The sequence below is a fragment of the Stegastes partitus genome, unplaced genomic scaffold, assembly GCF_000690725.1.
Source record: "Stegastes partitus isolate 25-593 unplaced genomic scaffold, Stegastes_partitus-1.0.2 Scaffold80, whole genome shotgun sequence".
In the NCBI taxonomy this organism is placed as follows: Eukaryota; Metazoa; Chordata; class Actinopteri; family Pomacentridae; genus Stegastes; species Stegastes partitus.
In genome coordinates this window covers 864402-876384 of record NW_007577811.1, presented here as the reverse complement: position 1 = coordinate 876384, position 11983 = coordinate 864402, and the positions used below count along the sequence as shown (strand labels likewise).

General features: G+C 38.3%; 1 protein-coding gene across 1 annotated transcript; it reads left to right on the top strand.

Moving 5' to 3' along the window:
• Nucleotides 1–845: 845 nt before the first annotated feature.
• slc35f6 (solute carrier family 35 member F6) lies at nucleotides 846–10439 on the top strand. The gene is made up of 6 exons (XM_008276773.1): nucleotides 846–1020; nucleotides 5128–5200; nucleotides 5798–5969; nucleotides 6327–6542; nucleotides 6829–6939; nucleotides 8589–10439. Exons 1-6 carry the CDS (start codon nucleotides 944–946, stop codon nucleotides 9074–9076), a joined length of 1137 nt encoding a protein of 378 aa, XP_008274995.1. The 5' UTR covers nucleotides 846–943; the 3' UTR covers nucleotides 9077–10439.
• Nucleotides 10440–11983: the final 1544 nt, after the last annotated feature.

Here is an 11983-nt window from a genome sequence, read left to right as displayed (position 1 = left end):
TTTAGCTTACTCCTGCACTACTGAGAAGACAGCGGTGAGGACTGAAGGACTGAATGGAGTCAGAGCTCCATCTAGTGGACAAACGGCACAATGACAGCATTCTGTGCGACTGTGACACTTAACAGCATTTAGTGTTTTATGAGAAAATAACCAGATGGTAAGCCAGAACATCACCAAAATTAAATCATCATTCATTGTGCCATTATCAACATTTTCTGAAAATTTAATGAAAATCTGTTCATAATTTTTCGAGTTATGTTGCTAACAAACAAACCAACAAACCAACCAACAAACAGATAAACGCTGGCTAAAACATAACCTCCTTGGCAGAGGTAATAAACTGAACTGAATTAACACAAAATACAGAAATAGTAAGACCACTAAGAGTCAGTGGAGGAGAAACATTTACTCGAAGGAGGAAGGCTATTCTAAAGCTTTGAAACTGCCACTACAGAGATACAATCTTAGTCCCCCATCAGCCTCCACTGTCAACAATTACTGGTAAAAGCAGTTGTTCTGAGGCTCCAAGAGGCCTTCAGATGAGTACGGGCAGAGAATCTCTAAAATACACCTAAGTGCCATGGTTTTAGAAACAAACAGACTCTGCAGTAGAGACCCAGTACTGCCTTACACATCTAATGAATCAGTGACACAATTTTTAAACTATTAAAGTTTCTACTTGTAACTTCCTCTTTCATCGTGTGTCCTCCTCTCTCTAAATTAATTGATTTCACTCATTGACTCCCTTTGTTTGTTGCGTTGTGTGATTTCCGGAGGGTCATGAAGGCAGCATATCACTGAACAGCCGTCAGCTGACGGAGCGGTCACGTGACATCACACAGGCGCAGGACAGCGTGGACGTAAACAGCCTGAGCACCTTTTCACAGAGCTCAGCTTGGTTTTCTTGGTCTCCGGGTTTGTTTCTTTTGTTTTCACGGTCAGCATGGCTTGGACAAAATACCAGCTGTTCCTCGCGGGACTCATGCTCACAACTGGCTCCATCAATACATTGTCGGCTAAGTGAGTAGATTGAATTATGCTTTTCTCCTGTGTCATGTGTCCATGGTTAGAGGAGCTAGGTCACACCAGTAACACTCTGAAACCAAGCTGGACCAGGATTTTACCAATATGTGTATGGCACTTTACTGTATTGTCTGTTAGTTAATTATTTAGTTAAGTTTAATAAAGCAATTCGTTTATTGCGTTTATCCTACAAAGTATTAGCATGCACCGTAGCTGTGTGTAACTTGTAGCTGGAGATGCTGTATCATAGTTTTCTTGTTAGTTGATAAACAGCAAATTAACGACTGGATCATTTGCAAGCTGTACAAGGGACTACTATAACCAGAAGGGTGATAAGAAGCTATATTTTTCTGTTTTTGGGCATCTGCTTGGTGTGTGTGGACAGACATTGAGGTTATTTACATGATGAGGTTATTTACATGATAAGGCTGCTGACAGGAAGCAGCTGCTGATGGGATGAAACGCCTCATGCATCTAATCATGAGTTATCAATACTGATCAAACTCGCTTTGATGGAGTATCACTCAGGCCTTTAAGTCCTGTGAGAGGTTCACTCATCGTCTTGTTCATCCCTTTGTGTAGATCAAAGGTCGACACAACGGCTTGTGTGACAACTAAGCTATCACATTTTCGGACTGCAACTAACCACTTTTAATTCTCATTTGATCTCAATGGGCACTGTTTGACATGTTCCTTGATACATTACGAAATATTAGGTGAATCTGAAAATGACTGGCAGTGTTCTGTGGGTCAACAAACGCATCAGCCTAGGTTTTAATATGGCTCTTTATATATTTCATTAAATAGTAATAATCATATAATAATGGCGAAGATGAGTGTATTGTATAGCACCTTTAGAAAACAAAAGGTTTACACACAGAAAACAATGAAAGAGCGAGAAGTGGATAAGCTAAAGAAAATATTTATATATTAAAAATACCCACCAGTGTATGTGATGTAATGCTTTTTTAGCAAAATGTTTAGCAGTCACATTCTGCGCTACTTGGAGCCTTAGAAAAGACTGTTGCAGTAGTTTAGATGATGGCAAGACAAAGGCATGTTACTGCATCTTTAAAAGGCGAAAATAGTCAAATCGCAAAAACATCTTTCATTTCTGTTGATGTGATAGTCAGTCATTGGGGCCTTGTGACAAAATCAATCATGCAAAATGAATCATACCACAGTTAACCACATTAACCATATGGTCTTTAAATGATGTCTTTAAATAGTTTGTTTTGCTTGGCGAAGAGTCCAAAATGCAAACATGTTTATTCTACTGTTTATAGAAAGCTTTAACTAAGCCTTAGATTTGAGAATCAGAGAATGTTTGGTATTTATCACATTATCAAAATAAATGTTGATTACATTTAAGTCCTCTCCAGTTGTCACGATAGGAAGAGGTTTGTCGTTTTAGTGGAACAAGAAGTCAGCTTTTTTACTTCTCCAATAATTTGCGATGTCAGCTTTTAAAGCCAGACACACAAACTGCTCTGTCCTTATCTGGATTTTGGTAAGCTAAACAAAACTCAAATCTGCCAGCATCACAGTTTTTGTGTAATCTGTTCTGTGCTAATCTGTCAGACAGCAGTCAGACATAGTCACTAACAGGTAATGTTTCACAGCAGTCAATTGAAAGTAGCCCAACACAGTGACGCCTCACTGCTTTGGAAGCCCTACTGCTAAGATCAGTTACAGCTTGTATGTTGATAGTTTAGGTGCAACTTCCTTCTTTTCTTTCATGCAACCATGCACCATGTAAAGATTTTTAATCAAAAGCACTCTGACCACAATAAAAAGGATAGGAATAGCAGGTTTGGATCAGTCAACAGGCCGACTCTAGTTGCCTTTTGTTTATTGATGAACTCAGACGTTTGAGAGAAGTGTTTTAAAGAAGTGTTGTGTCATCACTTTGGGAGACCACAGTCTCATTTCTTGCACATTGAGGCAGACAGAATGCTCACATGCCAGTCATGCTCTTTTTGAATAGAAAAATCAAAGGTTTATGACGACTTAAGCAATCATTGACTAGAAAAATGAAAAGCAATGTCATCAAGTTATTTAGTCTGACTGTGCAGTGTTTCTCTGGCCTCCATAGTGATAACAGGTCACACTGAAACAAATGTGCTGCATTTAAGGAGAAGCAAAACTCATTTACACATCATTACATTTGATACAGTTATTGCTCAAATCCAGGCATAATGTGAAAGAATCCAACATAAGAAAAGGATTTGTAATGCGTTTGTCACTTTTTTCATTGTGTATTTGATCACTGAAAACAGAAATAATGTCAAAGACACATATGTCATGGTGTCCAATATAATGGGTGCTGAAACAGAAACATCAAGCAGAGATGAAGGTATGTGACGTAGATAAACTAATCTGCTCAGAGTTTTATATACAGTTAGTTCCATAAATATTCGGACAGAGACAAAGTTTTTCTAGTTTTGGTTCTGTACAGTACGACAATGAATTTTAAATGAAACCATTCAGATGCGGTTGAAGTGCAGACTTTTGGCTTTGATTCAGTGGGTTGAACAAAAAGGTTGCATAAAAATGTGAGGAACTAAAGCATTTTTTAAACACAATTCCTTCATTTCAGGGGCTCAAAAGTAATTGGACAAATTAAGTAACAGAAAATAAAATGTTCATTTCTTATACTTTGTTGAAAACCCTTTGCTGACAATGACTGCCTGAAGTCTTGAACGCATGGACATCACCAGACACTGGGTTTCCTCCTTTTAATGCTATGCCAGGCCTGTACTGCAGCGGTTTTCAGTTGCTGTTTGTTTGTGGGCCTTTCTTTCCAACAGTATGTCTCTGAACACTTCAGAATTCATCCGACTGGTTCTGTCCTGTGTTACATCATCAATAAACACAGTGATCTAGTGCCACTGGCAGCCATGCATGCCCAGGCCATCACACTGCCTCCACCATGTTTTACAGATGATGTGGTATGCTTTGGATCATGAGCTGTACCACGCTTTCTCCATACTGTCTTCTTGCCATCATTCTGGTAGAGGTTGATCTTGGTTTCATCTGTCCAAAAGAATGTTCTTCCAGAGCTGTGCTGGCTTTTTTTCTTTAGATGTTTTTAGCAAAATTCAATCTAACCTTTCTATTCTTGAGGCTTATGAGTGGCTTGCACCGTGTAGTGAACCCTCTGTATTTACTCTCATGCAGTCTTCTCTTTATGGTAGACTTGGACAATGACACGCCTACCTCCTGGAGAGTGTTTTTAACTTGGCTGGCTGTTGGGCAGGGGTTTCTCTTCACCATGGAAATGATTCTGCCATCATCCACCACTGTTGTCTTTCATGGATGTCCAGGTCTTTCTGCGTTGCCAAGTTCACCGGTGCTTTCTTTCTGTCTCAGGATGTACCACACTGTAGATTGTGCCACTCCTAATATTGTAGCAATTTCGCAGGTGTTTTTTTTTCTTCTGTTTTCGCAGCTTAAGGATGGCTTATTTCACCTGCCTGGAGAGCTCCTTTGACTGCATGTTGTCCTCACAGCAAAATTTTCCAAATGCAAGCACCACTCCTCAAATCAAATCCAGGCCTTTTATATGTTTAATTGGTAATAACATAACAAAGGACTTGCCCAAACCACACATGAAATGGCCTTTGAGTCACTTGTCCAATTACTTTTGGTCCCTTTTGAAATAGAGTGGCACATGTTAAGGAGCAGAAACTCCTAAACCCTTTATCCAATTTGAATGTGGATACCGTCAAATGAAAGCTGAGAGTCGGCACTTTATGTCCATGTCCATTATATAACTATAATTGAAATATGTTTCATTAAACAGTTAAAAAAAATAAAATAAAAAACTTGTGTCAGTGTCCAAATATATATGGACCTAACTGCATGTAGTTTATTTTTGACTGATGGGAATCTGCAACAGGTATGGCATGCCATGTGTGTTTGTAATATGGGTTGTAAGTATAAACGGAAGGGTTAAGAAGAGACTCATGGTCAGAATGTCACAGCAAGTGAAATCCTTTGATGGGAACTACTTGATGTGCAGATCTTTTTTTTTTTTTTTTACTTTGCCTATTGTTTGAAATTTCCACAATTGAGATGCAAAAATGTCTTTGTATTTGACAGATGGGCTGACATGTTTACAGCAAGGGGTTGCCATGATGACCCTGAACATACGTTCTCGCACCCATTTGTTCAGGTATAGTAGTAAACAGCAGAGACTTTTTTGTTTACTGTTTTATTTTAACTCAACTGTGTGTTGGTAATAGACTGAAAAACTGCAAAACTTTCCTGGTTCTACGAAAAAATGTGCCTTTAGCAAGCATTAAAAATGATCACGTACCAAAATTTGGTCAAATTTGTAATGTTTTCTCCTTGTTGTTTGACAACATAGGTCCAGTTTTTAATAAAATTCCTGCCAATTTTCAACATATTTTTGTCTCTTGTTGGCATTTAGACCACAGGAGACTTTTGAACGGTTTCTTTTATTCGGTAAAAAATGGGTTTATAAACCAGCCCTCTTTTGCACAGGCCATAGATATGAATATGTATAGATTTTTTAAAAACATACGTTAGCATGTCAATGTGTTTTTGCAGGTCAAGTAAGTGAAAACCGAATTTAAAAAACATTTAGGTGCAAACTTATTTAAGAGGTGCTTGTCATGAACGTTTTGAGAACAAAGTGATTCATCTCAAGAGGCTTAAACTGTATACCTTGCATTTATTCAGTTTTCCATCAGAATTGTGATCTTTTGTCAGTCTGTTTCTCTCTCCTGTTCCCATGTTCCCTATCCAGGCAGTGGGGATGTTTCTGGGAGAGTTCAGCTGTCTTGCAGTCTTCTACATCTTGCTTTGCCATGACAGACGTAGTCCAGAACCCAAGATGAACACCGGCCAGAGCTTCAATCCTCTCCTTTTCTTCCCTCCTGCCATGTGTGACATGACAGCTACCTCCATTATGTATGTTGGTAAGTAGCCACAGTCTGTATCTATTAAATAAAGAAAGAAATACTGTCAGCTTATTTAAGGTGGTCCTGTGTTGTTGTTATTGTTGTGTGCTTCCACAGTATGTAGTAATATGCAGTCAACGGAAAAGACATTACTTATTTATTAGAGGTACTTTCAGATAGAAGTTGTTTTTCTTAATGTTACTTTCATCTTAATTAGACAGTATGAATTGTGTGTTTATGTGTCATGCAAAAACTAAAGTCTTAATTTCTGGATCACAAATCTCACAGATTAACTTCTGGCATTGTCAGGAATTCAGCCACATTTAAACTTCAGATGGTAATTTGTGTATCTATCCTATTTAAATCTTTCTGCAGCACTCAACATGACAAGTGCCTCCAGCTTCCAGATGCTTCGTGGAGCTGTCATCATCTTCACTGGTCTTCTTTCAGTGGCTTTTCTGGGCCGTCGCTTGGCACTCAATCAGTGGCTCGGCATCATGATAACCATCCTGGGCCTGGTGATAGTGGGCCTTGCCGACTTCGTTAGTGGACACAAAGATGACTCACACAAACTAAGCGACGTCCTCACTGGTAAGAGGTTTTTATTCCCCATGGTAATTAATATACAGTCATGGAAAAAATGATTAGGCCACCCTTGTTTTCTTCAATTTCTGGTTCATTTTAATGCCTGGTACAACTAAAGGTACATTTGTTTGGACAAATATAATGATAACAATTCAGTTGAATTGAACAACATAGGATGAAACACCTGTTCTAACTCTACAGCTCTGCTACAACATAAATCTACACAGAGAATCCGATGGGTTTGTTTTTTATAGCAATAAATGAATCACTGCTACTCTCCTCTGTCCTGCAGGAGACCTTCTGATCATCATGGCTCAAGTCATTGTTTCAGTGCAGATGGTCTTGGAGGAAAAGTTTGTCTATAAACATGATGTCCATCCTCTTCGGGCAGTCGGAACTGAAGGTAAAGCAGTTTTCGATCTGCTGTCTGTTTTCATCTGCATTCTCGTAACACATAAACTAATTAGAGCCAATTCCCTGAGTTATCAGTGTTGAAAGAAATCAATAATGAGAAATGCAGAAGTTCAACACTAAAATAATACAAGAACAGTTAGTTTCAACATTGTTTTCCAATAGATAAGAGTATTTAAATATATGTATGTAAGTCTGGTCACTGTACAGCAGATACAAAAGAGAAAGTAGTACTGAAAAACGAATACAGAATCTTTCTCCACAGTCTGGCAATGATTCCATTTGGTATTGTATCCCCTCTATTGTATATTATAACTGCAGGGTTACATCCTAGACAGGACACAGGTCAGTCATAGGGCTGATACATAGTGACAGACAACCACTCACACTTACATTTTCAACTACAGATCAGAATCAGTTAACCTAGCCTGCCCGTCCTTAGACTGTGGGAAGAAACCAGAGTACCTGCAAGAACATACAGACTGACAGATTCAAACCCAGAACCAATAACACTCAGTTTGTTAGAGCACCAATAAATGGCTTAAAATTAACTATGGATATCAAATGATTACGTGAAATGGTTTCACTTGTAGTGAAAAGCCCTCATATTATTAACACCTGACTATGCAGTTGCTCTCAGCTTCATGGACCTTTTTAGAATCGTTCGACTTGCTGATTTGGTCTTACTGCCCGCAACTCAACTGTTGTTGTTTATTCACTGTCACTGCTCCCATTCACTCAGTTTAGGCACCGCAGGTGTCTAGAACCCACTGTATGCAACTTACTTAGCCCCCAAATAGCAGTAGGACACAACAGAATAATAAATGTAACTCAATATTTGGCAGCTAAAGAACCAAATATTTTTCTTAGCAGTATGTGGAGAGCAAAGATTATGCTTAAAAAAAGAAAATAAAAAGATGAAAATTATGTTTACCAGGCAGCAAGACTCCAAATGAAGGACAATGTTAGTCTATAACTGTTGCATGTGTAAACAACCAGCTGTTTGCTAACAATGTGTGCAAGTGGCTCACAAACTGGGGTTGGTGCTAAAACAGTTCATCAACTTCAAATTAAAATCACAGTTAGAAAGTGTACAGCAGGCATTTGCAAGGTTACAATTTAGAACACATGAATTTATTTAATTTGAGCCAACTGGAACTTCAAGGGTTTGTATATGCTTGCCAGTTGATCACTATATTGATCATTGTTTATTACGTGCTTTATTACTGTTCGACTGATATAAGCCTAGTCTCTATATGTATACTCCCTCTTCTCCCTAAAAACTCGAGTCAAGTCTTGTTTATGACAGTCACACTTGAGATGGTGTCTGATGTGGTCATATCTGCCAGATAAATTGAAATAAGATATTTTCACTACATTGTTTAGCCCTAGCTGGTACCCAAACCATGATTTGCAAAATATATCTGAAAACAAGAAAATGTGTTTTTGCCAGCTAAAGTATTTTTTTCAGCCTTTCCTCTAATCTTTGGTTATGCCTTGTAAATAACTTGATGATTTTATAGTGAGGTAGTCACTCTTCGATTGTAAATATGCAGATGGTGACGTAGGCTTGTCAGGAGACTTGATTGAAGTGGTCGGAAACTACTGTAGGTCAGATTAAACACTGTTTTCTATTCCCAGGTTTCTTTGGTTTCGTCGTCCTAACGCTGCTGCTGATCCCCATGTACTTCATCCATGTTGGAAACTTCAGTGACAATCCTCGGCATGTCCTTGAGGATGCGCTAGATGCCTTCTGTCAGATCGGACACCAGCCACTTATTGTGTTGGCTCTGCTGGGCAACACAGTCAGCATCGCCTTCTTCAACTTCGCTGGGATCAGCGTCACTAAAGAGATCAGCGCCACCACCCGTATGGTGCTGGACAGCCTGCGTACACTGGTCATCTGGGCAGTGAGTCTGGCGTTGGGTTGGGAAGACTTCCACGGCCTGCAGGTCCTGGGCTTCTTGGTGTTGCTTCTGGGTACATCGGTCTACAATGGACTGCACCGCCCCCTGTTGGCCAGGATACCATGCTGCGCTTGGATGGTGACTGTAGATGAGGAGGGCAGCCCTGAAGAAACAGAGAGACTTTTTGGTGAGGGCAGGGTGGAGGCCAATGGAGACCACTAGAACTTCCACATAGACAGCTTCCCACTGTAACAGACTGCCTTTCAATGGCACTGCACCTTTCAAGGATGCTGTCAGTTATCTGTTAGTCACTTTTTAATCAACACCTCAGATTTTAACTGACCTCTCATAATATTGTAAAATGTGGAAGTGTGAAAACTTTTGGGGGAAATTTGCTTATTTGCTTTCTTGCCAGGAGTTAGGTGAGGTGATTAATACCACTGTCATATATGTACACTAAATATGAAGCTGGAGATTGTTAGCTTAGCTGGGCACAAAGACTGGAAACAACACAAAGCAGCTACGCTGGATTTGTCCAAATGTAACTAAATCTGAGGAACTCTCAACAATATAACCAGCATGAAACCACAATGTGTTGTTTTAACACTTTTAGTTGGACGAAAATAAACAAGACATAGTTTAATAGTAATTTGTAAATTTTAGAGGTGCTAGTAGGCAGATCTTGTTTTCTGACAAGCTAGCTGTTTCCCTATACCCAGTTTTATGCTAAGCTAAGTAAAATTGCTGGTTCTATCTACACACTGTATTTACTGGACAGACATGAGTGTTATTAATCTTTGTAAGCTTATATCCCAAAATGTCAGAACTTTTAAGAAAAGGATGATTAGAAGGGCGGCTGGGAGGACAGGTTTTTACGGGATTTCTTTAATTTAAAGATGATTTTTTAATTTTATTTTTAGTCATTCTGAATCAATACAAAAACACTTTCTTCAAGAGATGGACCATTGTCACATTGTTTCTAGTAATTATTTGAATATTTGTTTAAGTGATTCTTTATGCATCTTTTTTCGTTGTGATCTTAAGGATAATGGTACCAAGTGTGCAGTTTATTTGATTGTGCCAAAATGTTTGTGCACTGAATTTACTTGCTGGTCTTTGCACTACAGTGGTATTTAACATTTCTTTGGTAAGAAAAAAAATGTTTTTAAAGAAATATCTGTATATTTGCTCTCTGTCCCACAATTGCATTTGTAAAGATGGACATGTATCAACAGGTCAAAGCTCTACACCACGTGATTTGCACTTGTTTTTGTAAATCCTACTTTTTTTGCTCTGTTCGGTTATCCAAACCGTTGACGTTAATGTACAGTAAGAAAAAGGGAACTACTGCTACTATCAAAAAACAACATAAATGGGATAAATGTCAAATATTCTCTGACTGTAATGGTGTGAAGATCTACTGCTTCTGTTTTTTGTAATAATGAGAATTGTGTTTTGACAATTGGCCAAATTGACACATTTTAAAATGTCACCAGTTTTAAAGTTTTTGTATATTGTACAGACCAAACAGTTACTTAGAAACAATCAACAGATCAATCAGTAAAGAAAATGACCTTAACTTGCAGCTTCAGTTGTAGTTTTGGATCTTAATATTGCAATAAGGAATGATAAGTAATGATTTGGGATATTCTAAGCAATTTTAAATTATTTAAGAATCAATAGAAAACATAACACCTAATTTTCTATAACCTGCAACCTTTATCTCATAGTTGTACAAAACACTTTGATTCTTATTTAGTGAAAATTTAGACATGAAAATGTAGCACAAGTCGGTCATTATAGTTGTATCAGTGTCAGTAAAAGGCTCTAATGGCACCCACACCAGCAGCTGACACCTGCTTTCACTTTCTGAGTCAAGCCAACACCCCTCCGAGTAACCATTCTACTAAATGGAGGTCGTAGGTTGAACCCAGGAATCCCCAGAGGTCTGTACATGTGATCACTTTCAACTTCATGCAAAAGGGTTGAAGAAAATATATAGTGATTTTTTTAATAGTCAGCTATTCATCTCATTTTACTTATCAAATTGATCAAAAGTTGTTTCAAACTGGTGTCATGAACCTGAGAGTGAGTTCAATAGTTCCCTTGACCTGGAACCGCTTTGGGAAAAGGTAGAACATGAGATTCACAGCTGACATATATCTCCAGAAATTATTTGATGCAATCATAGCAATAAGGAGCAGAATCTCAAGAGAATGTTTCTAACATGTTAAGGAATCCATGCCACTGAGTTGGTTTTGAGAGCAAATGGACTCTAGCATTGCACATTCATTAAGTTTTTTTTTTTTTTTTTTAAGTAGGTAAAGACAGGCATTTGACATTGAATGATTTAAATTTATCTACAATAAGTTCCAAAAGCCTAAGACAGCATTGATAATCTGTCATATTTTCTAAAGTTTTAGCATTTAGAGATATATTTAAAGCAAAAGCTGACATGTCAAATGAAAAAAACAACACATATATTTCAGATTCTGCATTATTATTCTGCCAGCAGTCGAACTGAGGCTAATTAATAATACTGACCATGTTTACCTCTTTGCACAAAAAGTCAGATTTCCTGAAGTTGTAGCTTCTAATGATTTCCATTTGATCTGCTTATTAGAGGCTTGTCCAACTAAATCAACATCATTGTTTTGTTAGAAATATAACTGTTCCTCAAGTTTCCAGCAGAACATCACCTATAAAGTAGCTTTGTGATAGTGGGAAACATGGCACTAAGTCAAAGCTTTTAGTCAGGGTGTTATTCTGTGCAAAGAGATTTCTCACCATCACATCACGGCTAAACTGAAGTTTTCTGAGGAGGCAGTGCATGGCACTCTAGAACACTGTGGAAACTGGTTCAGTGTTATCCAAAGTGTAATCAGGTAGGCATAAAGTGATCGCGCCACGACAAGATCAATGTATCAGGCCTTGTTCAGTGAGAACAAGGCACTGAATTGACTCCATCCCAACCCAAACTCTCACATGTCCCAATAATGTGTCTTCCAATTTTCAACACAAAATACCACAAGGATCATATATTTTATCATGACAACATTCGCTCCTGGTTTTAGCCCTGTTCTAGTCACACATACTTAGACCAATCTTCACAGCACTGAGATAGTGCGG